This window comes from Anabrus simplex, chromosome 5 (assembly GCF_040414725.1).
Source record: "Anabrus simplex isolate iqAnaSimp1 chromosome 5, ASM4041472v1, whole genome shotgun sequence".
In the NCBI taxonomy this organism is placed as follows: domain Eukaryota; kingdom Metazoa; phylum Arthropoda; class Insecta; order Orthoptera; family Tettigoniidae; genus Anabrus; species Anabrus simplex.
In genome coordinates this window covers 121,435,800-121,458,822 of record NC_090269.1, presented here as the reverse complement: position 1 = coordinate 121,458,822, position 23,023 = coordinate 121,435,800, and the positions used below count along the sequence as shown (strand labels likewise).

The window sequence follows — 23,023 nt, the reverse complement described above, 5'->3', positions numbered from 1 at the left end:
ACAGAATGGGATGTTATATATGTAATCTCAGCAGATACTATGGCTTTACATTGTAGCCATATCTATGATATGACCAAATATGTCAACTTCTTGCAATTTTATTATTAAGGAGTTCCAGTTTCTAGTATGACAGAATTTGATATTTCCGACTCAATGCTTTTCAAAAATCCACACCTGAGAAGATATTCACTATTCAGTCTGTATGGGCACATGAAAGTGACTGTTGTTAAGAAGAAGAACAAAAGATTGTCCGCCCCCCATAATCACAATGACTAACATATTCTTGCAAATATCAAATAAAAACTTCACATTTTTCTCTTACCCTTAAGTTGGTTGACAACCAGAAGACATTCCCATTTATTAAAACCCTAATTTTAGAGAGTAATTTGTTATATTACAGAGGCTAGCTGAAGAAAAAAACTTGAAGAAATACTTACATCAACCCAGAGAGGTTCCACAGCCCGAGGACAGCGTTCATAGATGGCAAGACCATGTGAGAAGTCTATTACCTCATCTTCCGTTCCATGTATAACAAGAACAGGAGATGTTACCTTAGGGACCTTATCGATACTGAAACACATCCATGCACCCATATCTTCAGAAATACATTTCAAGTAAGTTCAAGTTTTAGTATAATACAAGAAAATATGTTTGAACTGAAAAAAAAAAAAAAAAAAAAAAAAAGCATGAAACTTGTAAATACAGTGTCCTTTATCCAGTGCATGTCAATTTCCTACAATTAGATCAACAAGAGCACTTGATTTTGGTCTTTCTGAACAAATTTACAAGTAAATAATTCCGAAGGCAGCTGTGGGAAGAGGCATTATAAAACAATAAAATTTGTTTTATGGAAGTTAAGTGGACATAAAATCTCCAGGTGGTCCTTACACTGAAACAAATGTGTAAAACTTATCAGGCAGTACTAATTATAACAAGTTAATAAGTATGCTAATGAATAACAACCAGATGATAATTTAAGAGATTACAAAATGTTATACACATAAAATATCCTTCAAATAGTAAGTTTAGTAACATGCTTTGGCAAACAAGTAGTATGCTACAATTTTTTTTTTACTGAAAAACTTTAAATGATATTTATGAAAACGTAACAAGAATTCTCAAGTACAAAATAATATACCAGTACATGAAACTGAACACTGTAGTCACTGAGAAAATAGATTATAGCAAACATATCACTAGGCAAAACAAAAAAGAGAGAGAGAGAAAAAAAAAGCAAGCAGTCAACATTCTAAAAGCTAGCTTGCAGTACATTGTACATGTTCCAAGAAAAACAAACTTTCTCTTCCTCACCGATAATATAAGTATAAATTATCACTTAAAACATTCTCTTGTTTTTTGTTTTTCTCAAAATGTACAATGTTTCAGTAAATAAATAAGGCTGATTAATGTAAAGTGTATTTGCAAGGCTGATCTTTCCAGCATCATATTTTAAATAGTTTATAAATGAGATTATACAAGTCAATACAGGAATAAATAGCTTATGGTCAAAATTATTAACTGGTTTTCGGCAAGTTGATACCATTAATGATATGGTATCTCTTTTGTTCACACCTGTGGTAAAATATTCCATTTTATATAAATTCAGCCACAGGTCAAACTCAATCGAGGTGGTTTTTCCATGTTTATACTTGTAGCTGAAGCTCCTCTTTGTTCTCAATCACCACCAATATATCAGCAGCATACAGTACAGTTCAGGGTACTGGTTTCGAGAGATTTTCACTACTGGTATTCATAATTATGATGAAAAGTAGATGTGAGACTGTCGATTCCTGATGGACTCCAACAGAGATTGGGAACTCACTTGATAAGCCAGCAGCTGATAGCACACAGCTTTTGGGAGCTTGATAAAAGAGCTTGGCCCTTCTTATTATTCTCTCTGTGATGCCGCCATGCTATTGTCGTCGACATTGGCTAAAGAAGCTAAACCAAAATTCATCAAATCGTATCAGACTAGCCATTGTCAACAGTGGGACATTGACAGGCCGAAGCTGAGAATTAGCCGTCTCTTTGAAGCAGCGGAATGTGGACATAGCTTGCGTTCAACAAACCAGATAGGCAGGTGAAAAATCAAGATATATCAGAGAAGGCTACAAGCTAATGTACAGTGGTAAGAAAAGTGCAAATGGTGTAGGTGTGATTGTAAACCAGTGGATACGCGACAGCGTCGCTGAAGTAGCAAGCATCAGCGACTGCCTGATGTCAATAAAGCTCAACTTGGGGACCGGTTTAATGTGAGTTGTGACATGCTATGCCCCACAGACTAGCTGCCTTGAAGAAGAGAAAGACAAATTTTGGAATAATCTTGAATCACACATCCAAGCTGTTGATGACAGCAAAATTCTTTTCATACATGGAGATTTTAATGGACATGTTGGTCATGCAAGGGACGGATTTGAGTGAAACAATGGAGGCAATGGATATGGTTGCCGAAACAATGATGGCATTTGAATCCTAGAATTTGCTGAAGCATGGGATTTGTCTGTAACAAACATCTTTTTTAGAAAGCAGAATTCACACCTTATCACTTACTATGGTGGAAGCCAAAAGTCTCAAATTAACTACTGGATGACAAGATGAAGAGACCTTGAGATGGTCAAGGATACAAAATAATCATATATGACAGCGTTGCTCCTCAACACTGGCTACTTGTACTAGATGCTGCAGGCCATATAGATTATGTACCTGTGAGACCCAGCATGAAGACTGAACACATTAAATGGTGGAGACCAGTAGAACATGGAGCTATCAAAGCAACATTGCAATCATCTATTTCAAATTCTACAGTGTCATCTGTAGATGATGGCTGGAACACACTGTCTGAATCCATCAAGACGTGCCACATCCACTCTGTCACCGAACCAAATCGACGCCTTATTGACACGCAGACCTGGTGGTGGAATGATGATGTGCAGGAAGCAACCAGGAAAAGAAAAGGCTGCAAGTCATGGCACCAGACATGCAGCATGGAGGATTTGGAAAGGTACTGATCTCTTAAGTCCAGTGCAAAACAAGCTGTAGCAACTGCAAAAGCCATCACATTACGAAGACATCTACGGCAAAGTTGGATAAGCCTGGTAGTACGAACAGAATCTACAAACTTGGCTGTGCACGTGATCGTGCCGCACAAGATCTAGGTCAAGTTATCAATATCAAAGATAGAAATGGGCTCCTCCTACAAAAGAGACAACATACTACATTGCTGGAAGGAGTATTTTGAGGATATATGCAACAAGGAATTCTCTCATCCACCTCTACTTACAGCTGATCCCATTCACGGCCCTGTGCCCACTATCACTATGGAAGAAGTGTCCACTGCCATCAACAAAATGAAAGCGCCCAGTACAGATGATATCCCAGCCAAAGTATGGAAACTTCTGGAAGAACAAGGTGTAGTATGGCTCACCGATTTCAACAAGATTATTAGGGAGGACACAGTACCCGAGGCCTGGAAGACCAGTATCACAATTCCAATTTGGAAAGGAAAAGGAGATACACAGGATTTCTCAAATTAGAGGCCATTCTACCTCTTATGCCATAATATGAACATGTTCTTGATGCAAGATTATGAAACATCATCGCTGTCTCATCTAACCAGTGTGGCTTTAACACGTTTGTGGCCGATGATGACATGTGCGTCATGAATCCACTTTCATGTAGTGCCGATGACAACGCGTGTCACACTCCGCGCCAAATATTAGAGGTCGTATTTCTGCTAGCACCTATGTGCACCTATCTGTGCGTTGTTAAGATGTTGTTAAACATATGCTCCAACAGGGCATCAGGTTAATTATTATTATTGTTACAAGTCGGCATAATTTTCTGTGATGTCAACAGAGATTAGTGAGGTTGCAGGGCCTTCTCAACGGAAGAAACACTGCCTCCTAGGCTCCCAAAATCTATTACACCGCCTACAGGAACACATTTTTGCATTTTGCCAGTAAATGTGTGGATAAGGAGAATGGGCATAGATCGTAGAAGCCATGCAGACAAAGTTAGAAGGGGTCAGCGGTGCAGGACTGCATGCTCTACTGTAGAGTGGATCCAGGACAGCCAGGCTTGGGTGAAATTCCACAAAAGACAGAAGTAACTGACTCTAAATATCTACCGGTTTTTGTTGCAGCGCACTATTAGAGTATACTGCATTGACTAGGTTAGTTGTACAGCGATTGTTCACACAGCCATAACATAGATTTTACCACACAGCATTTTTGTCAGAAATGTTCAAAAATGTGTTTATTTGTTGTAGGAAAGTTAGTAAATAGCTACGACTGAACAAAACATTCTTTCTCAGATTCCACTTCATTACCTGTCATGACGCACACGCTGCATCAAGCGACACTGCAAATGAAAAGCAACGTGTGCATCATGGTTCCCATTGTACATAAATATTACTGAAATAATCCAAATGATAATTTAAAATGGTTAATGACACAGAAAAAGCTCCATTAAGCAAAAAAACTATTACAGTACTGCGAACGTGTTAAAAACAGCAGAACAAGAGATGCCATCCATGCACTTTGTCTATTGATGGAAAGACACCACGAGAAAAGGAAGACAGTTCACTTGGCCTTGGAAAAGGCGTTCGACAGAGTACCACATGATCTCATTTGGCTAGAAATAAGACTACACAATGTACCTGAAGCCTATGTCAATTGGGTGAAACTTCCATACCGAAAGTTCAGTATGGCATGCAGCAGGAATGTCCAATACCTTCCAAATCAATGTTGGTGTCCATCAACGATCAGCTTTCCCCATTGCTCTTCATACTCTGTGCATGAATGCTATCACCAAATGACATCCATACCACAATAAAGTGACCCAGTTCAAATACCTAGGGTCATAGATCATCTCAGATTGTAGTACGATTCCCGATATCAAGAAAAGAGTCAGCACCGCATGGATGAAATGGTGCCAAGTTACCAGAATCCTGTGCGATAAGAAAATTCTATTGCATTTAAAGTCTACCGCACAGTGATTAGATTGGTGGACCTTTATGGATCTGAATGATGGCCTACAACATCGAAGCATGCAATGGAAATGAAGATGCTGTGGTGGTCCAATGGCTTGACTCAATTAGACCATATCAGGAACGATGCTGTGCGGACGAAATTCAAGGTTGCCCCAATCACAGAGAATATGCGTAAATCACGTCGGCGATGGTATGGGCATGTACTCCACAGCAGCGAAGGGTGACCTCAAACATGCTGGCTGGATAGGGTGCTAGATGACATGTGGCTCACCAAACTCAGCCCTCAGGACGTTATGGATCGACTGAAGTGGAGGAAACTGCAAGAAGGCAGGATCCCATATAAATGTAGGGTGCACCAAAGCAGCTCATGAGGCACACTACCGTAAACAATTTTCAGATCCAGAAAGGCAAGGTGTAAATATTAATTTTTCATGCTGTTTTTCCAGCAGCAAATGAGCAGCATGAATAGCATTCGTAGTACCACAACCTTTCACAAACCCACATTGGTTGTTTGTAATGTAGACAATTTCCCTTAAACTGCTTTCGACGATATACTCGAATATCTTCATAGTAAGTGAGAGGAAACTTATCGCATGATAGGTAGAGCATTCACCTGGACTGTCTATTTCCAAATCGGAACCGTTATGCTATACATACATTCAGCTGGCACCTTTCCGTCATCAATTATTTTGTTGAATAAACCTACCAACCATTCTGTGGGATCCCAGTGTTCAGATTTCCACAGTTCCACAGGCAGCTGATCAGGTCCAGTTGCCTTCCCGTCTCATCTTGTCCAGGGCTCTCGTTACTTTTACCTTCATTATTTCCATAACAACATGCAATCAGGGGAGGTGGAAATTCTTTATTACATATTTCCTGAAAGTACTGTCTCCAGCGTTTCGATACTCTTTTCCAGTCTATAAGGAGCTTAGCACTCTTCGTCATTGATGCAATAGAACTTTATGTTAGGTGTACTTGTGTCACCGTTTAGCTGGCTGAAAGTGGCTAATGCGACTGCTTTTTTGCTGAATTTCTGGCTTCACAGCAAACCTTTAGATTTTCTTTTGTCTTTGACTCAATGAACAAATGAAGAATTTCATCTTTGCACAGACCTTATTTTTGACCTCCCGTCCACAACCACGGCTTTCATGTACTTTCAACATCACTAACAGGTTGTGGGGTAATGATAGAAATTATAGTTTCCTTCTCTTAGTCACCACCATTTCATTCTCGTTGGACCATTTCGATTGTCCCGGTGGTTGATGCTATGTTACCAATCAATCAATCAATCAATCAATCAATCAATCAATCAATCAATCAATACTGATCTGCATTTAGGGCAGTCACCCAGGTGGCAGATTCCCTATCTTTTGTTTTCCTAGCCTTTTCCTGAATGACTTCAAAGAAATTGGAAATTTATTGAACATCTCCCTTGGCCAGTTATTCCAATCCCTTACTCCCCTTCCTTAACGAATATTTGCCCCAATTTTGTCCTCTTAAATTCCAATTCTATCTTCACATTGTGATCTTTCCTACTTTTAAAGACAACCCCCAAACTTATTCATCTACTACTGTCATTCCACGCTCTCTCTCCACTGACAGCTCGGAACATACCACTTAAGTATCAAAAAGGTGGAAATTTACTGTTATTGATTCAAAGTAAATAAGACTTTATACCGGAAATGAAGCTGATTTCTTCCAAAATATACCACTTAGTCGAGCAGCTCATCTTCTTTCTCCCAATTCTTCCCAACACAAACTTTGCAACATTTTTTTAACACTACTCTTTTATAATACCAATATAAATGGTCCGTTATTGGACATTATAAATTTTCCAGCTAACTCATTCCTCGCTGCCAGCGTTTTGCCCCAGTGTGCTAAGTTGAGCTCATCAGTTGGTAAATAGCACACCTACCAAGACACATGGCTAGTGCATACCGTGGAGGCCACTACGTAGGCTACTTGGAGCCACCCGCAGTGACAATGCACTATGACAGACTTTGTCTCACAAAGCAATAAGTATGGTGGTCCACCTATTGAATATGGACCAAACAATGAAATTCTTCACGTTGAGACAAAGTCTCATTACCAAAAATTGATGCCTGCCTGGCCATCAGATAATATAGATGTTGATTCCCACAGGGAACCTGAAATATTTGTTCCTGATGAGTAAATTTATAATACCAACTAGCTGATGTACCCGTGCTTCGCAACGGGATTCTCAGAAATATTGACTTTGTGGATTTCTTAACTGAAGTCAACATAGGTCTTTACAAAAAAGTCAGTAGGAAAGTAGCGATTAAAAGCAATGTTATCATATAAAACGCGATCAAATGAAAAACTGCTCATTTTCTCACCTTTAACGAACAGTACTACGGTGCCGATCTAACAGTCCAAAGTTCCAGAGCTGGAATGACCAGGCCGCAAAGAGTGGGTGAACACTCCTCTGCCATTATTCCGTTAAATATGCACACTGCTAATTCCAATCAGTGTTCCAGAGTAGGGATTGAATAGCTCGCATGCTATGATGAACCAGTGTGTTACGAACCCGTAGTATCAGAAAATGCATTAACCAGGGGAATGGCATGCTAAAGAAGAAAGTTATCTAACTCCCCAGCTACTTCCTGCCAATTTTCAGGCAGCCTGTTACACTCGGTACGACCAGGCGAGTTGGCCGTGCAACTGTGATCTTGCATCCGGGAAATAGTGGATTCGAACCCCACTGTCGGCAGCCCTGAAGATTGGATTCCATGGTTTCCCCATTTTCACATCAGGCAAATGCTGGGGCTGTACCTTAATTAAGGGCAAGACCACTTCCTTCAAACTTCTACCCCTCTCCTATCCCATCATCGCCATAAGACCTATCTATGACGGTGCGACGTAAGGCAAATTTAAAAAAGTACTGGGTACACAGCAGTATTCCTATCTATCGGAGATCAGTGGCAACAGAAGACACAAATCACTTCACAAAAAACAATGTTCAATGTAATGTTAATTTTGATCAATTTTATGGACTTTATATATTGTAGGCCTTCACATTTAGTTTTCTTTTGACTCTGATATTAGGGCGTCTTATAAAATTATTTATAGCATACACTGTAGTTCTTTATTCTCCGACTTTACATACCAATTTTCATTAAATTCTGTTTACCATTTTCTTGTGACTCGGCGTTGATATGGACTTAGTAACAAAAATTCAAATTCATTAATATCTCTGTGATCATAGCCGGTATGGTAACAATGTATAAGACAAATGATTGGAAATTTAATGCTATATATAACCTTAGTTATGTAGTATTTATCAATATGACCAATAACAACATTTAAAAAAATTCATTCATTTCCTCTAAACTACCATTTTACTCAGCGCGAATAAAATTCTTAATGTCCTAGATTATAGTGACTTATTCCCCGACCTTGCATACCGATTTTCATTAATATAGGACCACTAATAAATATTCGAGAATTGCATTTTAGGCCTTCCCCTAAACTACCATTTTTCTCAGCGTAAATACAATTATTTACGGTCTAGATTGTAGCAACTTATTCCCCGGCTTCGCCTACCATTTTCGTTATGATACGACCATTAATAACAGAAATATTTGAGAATTAAATTTTAGGCCTTCCCCTAAACTACCATTTCATTCAGCATATAAAATTATTTATAGCCTAGATTGTAGCGACTTATTCCCCAACTTTGCATACCGATTTTAATTAAATTCTCTTCAGCCGTTTTTTCGTGATGCGTGTATATACATACAGACAGAAATTACGGAAAATTAAAAAGTGCATTTCCTTATTGCTGTGGACACGACTGATACAGAAATAACATCCTTTTTAAATTCTGAGCAATGTACAGACAAAACTCTTATTATATATATATATGGTCCGTTATTAGATATGATAAATTTTCCAGCTAACTCATTCGGGACAAATATTTCACGTTCCGAATGGGAATCAACATCTATATCATCTGATGGCCAGGCAGGTATCAATTTTTGGTAATGAGACAAAGTCTCTCATAGTGCACTGACACTGTCGGTGGCTCCAAGAAGCCCACATATTCGCCTCCATGGTATGCACTGGTCATGAGTCTTGGTAGGTGTGCTATTTACTAACTGATGAGCCCAACTTAGCACACTGGGGTGAAACGTTGGCAACCAGGAATGAGTTAGCCAGAAAATGTATAATGTCCAATAACGGACCATTTATATTGGTATTATAAATTTACTCATTCGGGACAGATATTTCAGGTTACCTATGGGAATCAACATCTATATCATGCTACTCTTTTGTCGGAAATCACCCAGAATAAATCGAGCTGCTTTTCTTTGGATTTTTCCCAGTTCTTGAATCAAGTAATGTGGTGAGAGTCCCATACACTGGAACCATACTCTATTTGGGGTCTTACCAGAGACTTGTATGCCCTCTCCTTTATATCTTTACTACAACCATTAAACACCCTCATAACCATGTGCAGAGATCTGTACCCTTTATTCACAATCCCATTTATGTGATTACGCCAATGAAGATCTTTCCTTATACAGTAGAATTCCATTAGTCCAGCATCCAACAGTCTGGAACGCCCGATGGTCCAGCACCATTCTAGGATTCTTTAAAATGTTATTATCACTTAATAATGATCTCTCGTGAACAATTTGATGCATTATTTGTCTAAACCAATCAAAGTGTATTTTTTATTATTTCAAAGTTAATAGTGCAAATGTATCTGATACAATCCATTCGTTATGCATTGACTTACTTAAATATCTCTACAGTATCTCTGGAAGTATTCAGCATAGAAGGCTGTGTGCTATACTGAGTACTGGAAAGCCAACCATATGATTAAAAAAACAGATTTCAAAAATTGAATGTATGGGCCACGTTCAAAAACGGGTGGGAACATACCTTCAAAAATTGAAGTGGACAGAAGGAAAAGAGAAGTTGTACTGTAGATGGAAATACTCTAAATGTTAAAGGAAGACTTACAGATAAAAACATCGATGAACTGCAGCATTATTATGGAATGGCAATAAGAAACAACACGTTTGAAAAGAGGAGTGCGTTATTAAACTAATGATTTTGTTGATCAACATTTTACAACAAAACGCCGTGTTACAGCTCTTTTCGCTGTACGCCTTAACCTATATCGTAGTAAGAGGTACCGCCCGATAGTCCGGCATTTGCGGTAATCCGGCACCGGGCCGGTCCCAAACGTGCCGGACTATCGGACTTCTACTGTATTAACCTCTAGGTACATACAGTGATCCCCATAAGGAACTTTCACCCCATCAACACAGTAATTTAAACTGAGAGGAATTTTCCTATTTGTAAAATTCACAACCTGACTTTTAACCCTGTTTATTACCATACCATTGCCTGTTGTCCATCTCACATTATTGAGTGTCATTTTGCAGTTCCTCAAAAAGCCTTATCTCTGATTCCACTTCTTTACTCATATCATTAATATATATAACAAAACATAAAGGTCCAATAACACTGCCTTGAGGAATTCCCCTCCTAATTATTACGGGGTCAGATAAAGCTTCACCTACTCTAATTCTCTGAGATCTATTTTCTAGAAATATAGCAACCCATTCAGTCACACTTTTGTCTAGTCCAACTGCACTCATTTTTGCCAGTAGTCTCCCATGATCCACTCCATCAAATGCCTAAGACATGTCAATCGCGATACAGTCTATTTGACCTCTGAATCCAAGATAACTGCTTCCATTGAGCTTCAGTGGAATAACCTTTCCTAAACCTAAACTGCCTGCTATCGAACCAGTTATTAATTTCACAAACATGTCTAATATAACCAGAAAGAATGCTTTCGCAAAGCTTACATGGAATGCATGTCAAACTGACTGGCCTGTAATCAGTTTCAGAAGGGACGATCACCGACAAATTTTAGGTCACAATGTCAGAGAAGAATAAAATCTATCTGGCTTGTTCTGGAACCACTGTGGTACATCCACAAATGGGAAAGTCGGTTCTTAAAATATGTATTCGTAATAACCAAATACTTAGCCTCTGTAAAATTCAAAATTCTCTCATCATTCTGATTCCTGTTACAAATTGCATTATATCCATGGCATCAATGGTTTGCTGTTGAACTGACATGTCCATTCAAACCACTGAAAATTGTCAATATGCCCTTAAATTTATGGAAAAATGCTACAAAACAATTTTTTAGGAGTATATGATCAAATTGAATTCTGGGGACTATGTAACTATGGTTCAATCAATCAATCAATCAATCAATCAATCAATCAATCAATCAATCAATCAATCAATCAATCAAACAAAACTGATCTGCATTTAGGGCAGTCGTCACGGTGGCAGATTCCCTATCTGTTGTTTTCCTAGCCTTTTCCTAAACGATATCAAAGAAATTGTAAATTTATTGAACATCTCCCTTGGTAAGTTATTCCAGTCCCTAACTCCCCTTCCTATAAATGAATATTTGCCCCAGTTTGTCCTCTTGAATTTCAACTTGATCTTCATATTCTGATCTTTCCTACTTTTAATGACGCCACTCAAACTCATTCGTCTACTAATGTCATTCCACGCCATCTCTCCACTGACAGCTTGGAACATACCACTCATTACATGTTACAAATCTCATGTTATGGTCCGTATTGAAATGTACTTGGAGTTCTTATAAGAACAGGTGGAATTTATAATCTTGTATTATTATTTGACTTTACATACCACTCAGTCGAGCAGCTTATCTTCTTTTCCCAATTCTTCCCAGCCCAAACTTTGCAACATTTTTGTAACACTACTCTTTTGTCAGAAATCATCTACAACAAATTGAGCTGCTTTTCTTTGGATTTTTTCCAGTTCTTGAATCAGGTAATCCTGGTGAAGTTCCCACAACTGGAACCATACTCTAGTTGGGGTCTTCCCAGAGATTTATATGCCCTCTCCTTTACATCCTTACTACAACCCCTAAACACCCTCATAACCATGTGCAGACATCTGTACCCTTTATTTACAATTCCATTTATGTGATTACCCCAATGAAGATCTTTCCTTGTATTAACACCTAGATACTTTACAATGATCCCCAAAAGGAACTTTCACCCCCATCAACGCAGTAATTATAAGTGAGAGGACTTTTCCTATTTGTGAAACTCACAACCTGACTTTTAACCCCGTTCATAGACATACCATTGCCGACTGTCTATCTCACAACAATATCGAGGTCACGTTGCAGTTGCTCACAATCTCGTAACTTATTTATTACTCTAAACAGAATAACATCATCCGCAAAAAGCCTTACCTCTGATTCCACTTGTTTACTCATATAATTTATATAAGAAAACATAAAGGTCCAATAATACTGCCTTGAATTCCTCTCTTAATTATTACAGGGCCAGATAAAAGTTTCGCCTACTCTAATTCTCTGAGATCTATTTTCTAGAAATATAGTAATCCATTCAGTCACTCTTTTGTTCAACATTCTTCATTTTTCTATATTTCTAATTATCGCTAGATCTTTCTTTATGGATTCAAATCGGTGACCAGTCTCCCTCATATGCAAACTCACTTTCTTTCCTTCTCTTACAGTGAACATTATTCCAGAATCTACCGGCATTTCTCGACAAAGGTCTCTGACAATATTTCCTACCTGTACAAAGGGCCACTTCTTCTTTGATAATTCAACAGATGTTTCAGTTTCGCCTTTACATATATCTACCTTTGAATGTTTTAATACCTTCATGCTTACGATTTTAATAGCGGCTTCAAACATATTGTGTACATGACATATGTTTTTGTCCTTACGTTTACGCCCTCATTTTGTTGGCAATATATGCATTATCACATTGGTGAATCCACAAACTTTTTTATTTGAACCATTTTAATTAGAACTACGTATTTTTAATGGAGGAAGTTTTAGTCTTTGACAAGATAGTTTTAGTGTATTCATTGACAGTGTTCCATAAACATGTTTTTATTAATGTATCAAGATTCACATTATATGTATCAAATTTTAGTAACTAGCTAATCTTTTAGCTTCTATTTGCAATATTATACGTACTCTTGAAGATTGTTTAGACTGAAGATGCCCAAAAGTAAGGGCGAAACATGTCCCATATAAGTATTATTGTGTTTATGTAACCGCTTTAAGTGGAAATAAAGTATTGAATAAGTGGATTAGTGAACACCTTTATTATTTCTGAATAGCTCCATCAACCAAACAATCAAATAAGTACTTCAGATAGGGTACTATATCCCAACCCATTGTCTTTAGTATATAACCAGAAATCTTATCAATTCAGCCGCTTTTCTAGTTTTCAACTTTTGTATCTAATTGTAAATGTCATTGTTATCATGTGTAAATTTTAATACTTCTTTAGCATTAGTCTGCTACTCTATCTGGACATTATCCTTGTAACCAACAATCTTTACATCCTGACATACTGCTGGGTGAATACTTCTGCCTTTTGAAGATCCTCACATACACACTACCCTTGTTCACTAATTATTCCGGGAATGTCCTTCTCGGAACCTGTTTCTACCTTGAAATACCTATACATACCCTTCCATTTTTCACTAAAATTTGTATGACTGCCAATTATGCTTGCCATCATGTTATCCTTAGCTGCCTTCTTTGACAGATTCAATTTCCTAGTAAGTTCCTTCAATTTCTCCTTACTTCCACAGCCATTTCTAACTATTTCTTTCCAGTCAGCACCTCCTTCTTAGTCTCTCTATTTCTCTATTATAATAAGGTGGGTCTTTACCATTTCTTACCACCTTTAAAGGTACATTCAACAATTGCTTTAAGCCCACCCCAGAGTCTGTTTATTTACCGTTTTCCACCGATCATAGTTATTTTTTAGAAACTGCCTTATGCCAACTTTATCAGCCATATGGTATTGCCTAATAGTCCTACTTTTAAGACCTTCCGTTCTATCACATTTATCTTTAACTACGACAAAAACAGCTTCATGATCACTAATACCATCTATTACTTCAGCTTTTGTGTAGAGCTCATCTGGTTTTACCAGCACCACATCCAGGATATTTTTCCCTCTAGTTACTTCGATCACTTTCTGAATCAGCTGTCCTTCCCATATTAACTTACTTGCCATTTGTTGGTCATGCTTCCTGTCGTTCGTATTTTTCCTTCCCAACTGACATCTGGTAAATTCAGATCTCCCACTACAATCACATTCCTTTCCACGTCATTTCCCACATAACTGATTATCTTGTCAAATAATTCTGAATCCGTGTCAGCGCTACCCTTTCCCGGTCTGTGCACTCCAAAGACATCAAGTTGCCTATTATCTTTAGAAATGAGCCTTACACCTAGAATTTCATGTGTGTCATCTTTAACTTTTTCGTAGATTACAAATTCTTGCACCAGAATGAATACTCCCCCCTACCACCATTCCTATCCTATCTCTACGATACACACTCCAGATCCATGAGGAAATTTCTGCATCCATTATATCATTTCTCAGCCATGATTCAACTCTTATTACAATATCTGGTAAATATATATCTATTAAATTACTTAATTCTATTCCTTTCTTTACATTACTTCTACAGTTCAACACTAACATTTTTATGTCATCCCTACTTGATTTCCAGTTACCTGTTCCCTTATCACTGCTCCCTCAGCCACCCCGTTTCCGTGAATATACCTTCCTATTACCCTTCCAAACAAATTTCCTAACTTATACGTTGTTGTTGTTGTTAGTCGTTTAGTCACTTTCGACTCTCCGTGACCCCATAGACCAAAGTGCGCCATTTCTTCCTGTCGTATACTATTTTCCGAAGTCTTTCTAAATTGAGAGCCGTGGCATTATAAGTGAAGGCCATCTGAGTGCAGATCCCTATATCCTACCCACCCATTAGGATCTAGAAATTTCACTCCCAGTTTCCCCACATACCCACTCCATAGTCTTATTTAAATCCCCAATCACCCTCCAGTCAGTATCCCTCCTAAACAGTATTCCACTGATAACAATACCTGCTTCCTTAAACTTCACCTGTGGTGCATTTACCAGATTCCACATATCTCCAACTATGTTGGTACTTATATCAGTTTGCCTTACGTTGTTGGTACCAACGTCAAACACTACCACTTTCACCTTCCCCTCCTCCCTCTCTTCTACTTTCCTCAACATAATTCCTGGATAACACTCTACCCTCGTTCACTTTCCTCCTCACAGTTTCCCCACATGCGTAACGATGGAATCCCCCATGACCAGAGCCGCAACCCTACCCACCTCATTTGATCCCCTCCCGGTCAGCCTTATTTTTCCTGATAGCTGCAGAAGCTACTTCCTCCTCCCTTTTCTCCTTCCCATGACCCTGTTCCATCTGTCTTTTCCTATCCTCTACAATACATTTCCCTTTCCTACCTTTTCCCTTCCTCCTACTTCCACACATCTTAGCAACAGTTCCCTGTTCCTCATCTTCCCTCTGCTGTTCTACCTGGAGGGAATCGTACTGATTTCGCACAGACACCTGTCCTGAATTCTGATCCTGAATAGAGCCCTTAGCCTGCAATCTCCTTCCCCATAGAACATTAGACCACTGTCTCTACAACTCCCCCCTTTCCTTCCCCTCCCTCTTGTACCTCTACTGTAACCTGTACAGTGTTTGATGGTGGTGGTGATTACTGTGTAAAGAGGAAGTACAACTAGGCAACCATCCCCTATATAACACTAATCAGAGGGAAATAATTGAAGGGATCCGACACTTTGAAAAATGAAGATATCGGCCAAAGGAAGACGAGCCGCGAAGGGTGTGAAAATGAAAGACTCCCTTGGCCTCCATACGTAATACCGTCGGGGTCGGAAAAGAACAAGAGTTGACCAAGGAAGGTCGGATAGGATAGATAAAAGTGAGGAGCCTGGCACAAGTGGAAGCAATGCCAGGACTCAACTAAGGGCCCCATGGTCGCCAACCCACGCTCAGCCCATGGGGCCCGTTTAGTCGCCTCTTACGACAGGCAGGGGATACCGTGGGTGTTATTCTACTGCCCCCACCCACATGGGGATACAGTGTTTGAGGGAGTCCTACCTTCGCTCTTGTCTTCTGTGAGAATCCTCATTATCTCCCTCAAACTCTCCAACTCCTTCCTCACACCCCTCAATGCCTCGCCACACCCACAGTTCCTAGACTTGCACTCCTTAGCCATTCTTTACGGAAAAAATGGAAAAAAAAGGAAAAATAAAATAACTTATTTGCAAAAAGTAAATGAATGGAGGAATATATTGTCTGGGATAGTACTCAAAAGATCACACGACAATAAGGTAATTAATACACGACTACACTACAATACTACTTAGTCGTACTCTATTTTTATCCTACAACACCCTAACACCCGTTTTATTCTGTGCACAGCTCTTGTATTAACGAAAATAATTATCTCCTAATTTACTGAAATGTATATAAATATGGACATAATGATTTGCTGGATGTAGTGCTAGCATTCTGCCCCAGAAGAACCTGGAAACACTTGTTCTTTGCACTTGCTACAGCTTTCAGATGTGTTTCTCATTTAATGTGCTGTTGTACATCAAACTTCCTTTGCGCACTCACTTTAACACTGCCCAATTTACAAAACAAAACACACCCATCTGTTGTAAACAAGTCTTTTCATAATTCATTCACTAGCTGAATTAAAAATGCACTTTGTGGTGGTTTCACTTTTGGCTTTTTTTTTTTTCTTGCACAGAACTACTTGGGAGGATAACCCTGTACTGAAGTGTAAAGTTATATAACTGTTGTTTCCAATCTCTTCTCGTTTCCTTTTTTTTTTCTTGGCCTTGACGTACACGGGGGTGAATGACTGGCTGCAGGGGCAGGTGTAAAGGCGGATGCATTCGTTGTGCTTGAAACACATTAGGAAATACCTTCTCCTAATTACAGAGTTCTGTATTGTGTTCCTGCATATATCTTGGAAACACAAGACTCACAGGTATAAATCCTTTCCTTACTCTTTCTTAGTCACCAGTTGCTGGTTAGTTTGCTTCGTCATAAAATATATTTAGCAAATATAACCACACATAAGAAAAATTTATAATTTTTTATTTTGCCATTTGTAGACTTTTATCAGTCTGACAATAAAGATTACATGCATATTATTTTTAAATGTTAAATGATTTAAAAAATCAAAATGCTGTATATTGTCCTGAAAACTTCTAGAAAGCCAAGATCATCATCATCATCTTCCTTCCAAGTATTGGGCCATGTGACCCGTTACGGTCTTGCATTTTACTTTTTGCAAGACTTGAAAACAATCAAATGTCCTTCCGACGGGTTGAAAGCCAAGATAATGACTGATAAGCCCAAATTGGCAAAAAATGCAAAAGAATGCAAAATAAAAATGTGTTGTTATTGTTTGTCATATCTCAAAATGAATGTATATACTACTGAGCAATGTCCTAACGCTAGGGGGTGGTGACACACATTTCAACAACATCCACCTCCTATCCCTATCTGTGACTGAAGTTCGAAAACTTGTCCTTTATAGCCTGAGAGCAGCCAGTTTGTAGTGCATAGCAGGAGAAGATTTGAATCTTCCTTGCTTCTGCAGTCATAATTATCCTCAGTAGGTGGTCGCCATATTGCTTTATCTCAGCAATGGAGTCTAAAAATCTTGCACTAACAACCAGTCAATTGCCATTAGTTGTTCTGGGACTGTCATAATATATTTGATCTTATAGCCTTCTAGCTTTTGCACCACTCCAATGGGTCTCTTGCACTGTACAGACACCAATCTTTTTAATGCCTCATCTACTTCACACACTTTTCCTGTCATGGTATCTATGCTGAGAGAAGCAAAGCACGAGTCTTGAACTCTTCTGTTTAACTGGCACTGCACACATAATGCCAGTAATCCTTACCCACTTTTTGAGCCATCCGCATCTTGCCAACATGCGTCCCCTGTGAGGGACGCCCTAGCCTCCATCCTATTCATTTTACTACTCCTTTTTAACATAGACATACATTCCTCAACAACGGTGCATGGAAATAAAAATTTAAGACGCTTTTAGTGTTTGGATATAACACGTATATCGCCGAGAGTATTTAACTTACGATTATAAGTTAAAATGTCTCAATTAACCTGTTGAAAAAAATAAAATCTGAAACGTAGTTTTCATGAAATAGTGCTTCAAAATAAAGCAAAATTTGTGCTAAATATGTGACATCACATGCACACTCTGTTATAAGATGGCACTGTGCTGATTCGCGTGCTCAATGGGAGGTTAGCTGACGTGAATACATCGTGGTCCGTTGTATAGGTGTATTCTGCCCGAAGGCAGGTCCGAACCTTCGCAAAGGTGTGCTTGAGACGGAGTTTACGCATGGTAGGTTGGCCAGTTCCTTTCCGCTCCTCCATTGCCTTACCCCCCACCAACAGCGCGTGGCAACCCTTCCAAATCTTGACCACACCCAATGTTGCTTAACTTTGGAGATCTCACAGGATCCAGTGTAGTTGTATAGAATAACAAATTTAATAATGGAAAAGAAAGATTGATGTCACATGCATACTCTGTTATAAGATGGCACTGTGCTGATTCGTGCACTCAGATGGAGGTTAGCTGTCGTCGTAAATACATCGGGGGCAGTTTTATAGAATAACAAATCTACTAATGGAAAAGAAAGATCAGATTAGGATTCGGCAAAAATGTGCAAAAGGAAGAGTTGAAACAAGAAAAGTGAATGATGAAGGAATAAAAGAAATGAAACAAAAAGAGTGTAATAGGTGTTACTATGTGAAATTGAAACAGCAAAAACAATTTACAATAAGTGATTACTACTTTGAAGTAAATGAAGTTTCATCTACAGGGTGCGGCAGAAATACCTGACGAATTTCAGACGTAAATAACTCAGCAACGCAACAAGCCATTCACAATTTTGCTGCGCAGTTTAAAAGAGCAGCATTTGCCATTTATGTTGTATACAGTAGATTGGAACAAACTAAAGGTCGTATTGCCCACAGCTTTCAAACCGGTGTTATTGTCGTGGTGCGTACGGTCTTGGCCTTGGAGAACATGTGCATCGTCTTGGCCTTGGAGAACATGTGCATCGTCTCGTCCAGGCTAGTCAGTCAGCCAGTCGCTAGCATGGCGTGGAGTGGTGAACACCGAGGTTTCGTGATTGAGACATATTTCAAAAATGCCAACTCCGTTACCACAACAAAGAGTTTATTTCGCAGACACTTTGGCTTAGGTCAACATGAGAAAGTTCCGAGCAGGAACATCATTCTATTATGGGTGAACAGTTTGAGAAAAAGTTGTTCGAGTGTGAAAACGAAGCCGCCTCGTAGGCCTCGTAGCGTCCGAACCCCAGAGACTGTCCGTGCAGTGAGACACGCCGTTACGCTATCTCCTCAACGTTCGTGCATAGGCATTCACGTGCTATGGGACTCTCGGATCGCACCGTAATGGAGGATTTTACACGTAGACATGAAGTTCCATCCGTACAAAATGGTGGGTGTTCAGAAACTCAGTGAACATGATTGGGCCTACCACAGAGCGTGTTGTGAGACTATCCTGGAAGCTGTAGCACCTGATACCAGTGTCCTGGCAAGTAATGAATCGCACTTTCATTTGTCAGGCTACATTAATGAACAAAATTTTTGGTACTGGTCCGCAACCAATCCTCAACAGCTCCACGAGTGACCTCTCCACAGTGAGCGTGTTACTGTTTGGTGCGCTGTCACTGATTTCGGAATTGTATGCCCTTACTTTTTTGAAGAGGAGGACAGAACTGTAACATCGGATCATTACAGTACGTACAGCTGTTACGCAACTTCCTGCAGCCGACCCTCACCGACTTAGGGAATCCTGCTGTGTGATTCCAACAAGATGGTGTCACTGCACACACAGCCAGGGCATCGATGGGTCTCCATAGAGAAACGTTTCCAGAACGTCTCACCTCCTTGCGGGGTGAAGTTCCATGGCCAGCCCGTTCCTGTGACCTCGCCCCATGAGACTTCTTTCTCTGGGGATGTTTGAAGGATCGCGTCTTCTGACATACGCCGCGAACACTACATGACCTGAAAGCTGCCATCCATGAAGAAATCGAGGCAATACCACAAGACATGCTCAAGCGAGTCATGCGGACCTTCAGGGAGAGGCTTCAGAGGTGCATCGAACAGGGCAGTCGGCATTTGGATAACATTATTTTCAAAACCTAGAGTGTATGTGTATGTGACGCAAATGGCAAACACTACTCTTTCCAACTGTGTAATAAATCTTTAAATGGCTTGTTGCGTTGCCGAATTATTTACGTTTGAAATTCGTCAGGTATTTCTGCCTCACCCTGTACATCAAGTACAACTTTGTTCCAAATGCTCCACGTTCTACTGAATAAAATTATTATCCACATAATATTTGTCTTATTTCTAATTAGTAAGTCTACAAAACCCTCAAAACCCTGCGGCCATTACAATAGTAACAGCCTATCACCAATCTTTTGCTATTTGTTTTATGTCACACAGGCACAGAAATATTCGTTTTGCCTATCAACATTTAATCATACTGACGTGACAGTATCTGTGATCAGCCAGCCTGTCACACGGGTCTGTTGCCAATCTACTGTTTTAATTGTGGGCCTAGACCTTAGTGATCAAATACTGAACTACAGGATAGTAGTATTCTCAGTAAAACACTGAAGTGGTTTACCATTGACTTCTCCCATGCAATGGTCCTTGCCGTTATCACTCATGAGATCATCCTCTTCAGACAATCCCCTATACCGCAGCTGCCCAGTACATAAACCGCAGCCTCCCCTAACATGGAGAAGGGACATTGGTTTATAGGTTCAGGTGACATTTTCTCCATTCAGGGGACCATCACCCCCACCTAAATGGACAATTCCACCTGAAGCCATTGGTCCCTTTAGGGAGTCGAATTATTAACTGCTGCTCGACACTGATTTGTTGCAAGTGATAAATATCATTCTTGATCCGTATTGATGATACTTGAATGGAATAATATAAGTTAATTTATTGAATTTACCACCTAATCAATACAAAATGTCATACTTTATTTGGTTTACTTTGGCATATTAACTAAAATGGTACAGGTTTCGCCTTGATGATGATGCCTGAATTCAAGGCGAAACATGTACCATTTTAGTTAATATGCCAAAGTAAACCAACTAAAGTATGACATTTTGTATTGATTAGGTGGTAAATTCAATAAATTAACTTATTGATATTATTCCATTCACTGATTTGTTGGAAGTATAATGTACTCTATTGCCGTAGCAAGATGTCCCAGCCAGACAAGAATATTAACATAATTTATAACAGTTTGTATATTTTAGTACAATAAAGTGCTCTCTCCTGAATAGGACAGCAGTAATTAACGGTGTCATTTAAACTTCTGTTCAGTTTCATTCACCTTTTCCTTTGTTTTCTTTATCGACAATATCTATGATCTGGCAAGCTCGATAACAGAAAATGGTGGTTTCATAAGAAGAGATGACAGGAGAGTTTCAGAGATCTTGCAAATTCTACCGTGAATTATATGGTCCAAAGCACATAAAACCATATAAAGGCCCTTCCTACCCAAAGTTCATAATTTTAGAGAAAGCAGTCTATAACGCTCAAAATAACAGAAGTGGATTTGTCGTGCTGACCACTTGTCACCTTGTAATCTGTTGGTCTTCAGGATGAGCAGCAGTCACTTGGTAGGCTAAGGTCTGTAAGGACCATGGTGTCATGGGTAAGTTATACATTAAATAGAAATAATGAATTGGTACAAACTTTGAATCTGGGATCATCTTGGTTAAAAGAGGAATGAATATGGTAAACAATTAAAATGCTACAAATCCCAATTACCATTTATATGTCTCAAACGATAGTATGCACCATGTGTATTCGAGGGTACCTGATTAATGTATAGCCAGAACCACCAGGTTTAGTGATAATGTTTCGTAAGTGATGAATGTTGCACCCGAGCCACTCTGGTGAAAGTTGGAAGAAAATCTGCAATGCAATATGCTGCACAAGCACCACTATAGTTCATACTGGAAGATGACTTGTTTATATCTTATTTTGTGATCCATGATATGATATCAGGTGTGATTGCAGTGTAAAGGAGTTATTGCCAACTTTGTTTAATCGTGTTCAAAAATAACACCAGTTTTGTGGAAACAATGAAAGTGTTAGAATCAAGTTTTATGGAAACAATGGAAGTGTCAGAATTATGGAAAAATACCGATTGATAAACATTTCCAAACTTTTTGTTTGCAATATTTTCAGTTTTTCTCTTTCAATCTTCAGTTAATTGTCCTATATACCTGGCCCTTGCGATTTGGTTTTATGGAACTTGCCACATTTACAACAATTCTGAAAAACATCGGCCCCGTCCTTAATCCAGGGTAATATAACAAGATATATGGTTATGGGCCACAAGATAGCAGAAATCGTGTCTCTATTAATTCATTATGGGTACCTCGAACGAACCCGTAAAACGAGCATAGATACGAAGAACATGTACGTACGCAATAGCTCACTTGGCTCGATCGGAGATATGATAATGGACAGGGCTCAAGGGTATGGAGATTTGAATCCCATGAAAGATTCTTGTTTTAACCGCTAATTGCCTGGGATGTGGCAAGGTTGCATACTTAAGTTTCCACAGACTGTTTTATTTATGTGGCCTTAAAAAAGGTCATAGGTATTGTGGCATAGGGCATGGAGTTCAGATGTACAAGAATAGGGAAGAATGGTCTGTGGCTAGGACACCGGTAACCAATATTCCAGTTAGCTACGTCGTACAAGTTCCAAGCTTCGTGGGACACAAGTAGGGTAAAGTGTGCCCCGCTGAAATGATAAAAATATGAGACAGCATACCTATACCACACAAAGCTTATTCACTCCCTCGAAATGTATTCCAGCGACGAGTCTGTGAATGTGTTACTCATCTATCGAGAAGCTAGGCAGAATGCATACCAGACACAACTGTATTAAGAATGTTATCTGGATAGACAACTGATAGGGACGACATTTCAGAGTGTGGAAAATAATCTGCATACAACTGCGTC

General features: G+C 39.2%; 1 protein-coding gene across 1 annotated transcript in view; it reads right to left on the bottom strand.

Moving 5' to 3' along the window:
* LOC136874680 (alpha/beta hydrolase domain-containing protein 17B) overlaps positions 1-23,023 on the bottom strand; it is a 44,137-nt gene that overhangs the window by 2,981 nt on the left and 18,133 nt on the right. Inside the window, exon 2 of the mRNA XM_067148319.2 lies at positions 438-570. Coding sequence (XP_067004420.1) covers positions 438-570 — 133 coding nt within the window. The remainder of the gene's footprint in view (positions 1-437; positions 571-23,023) is intronic.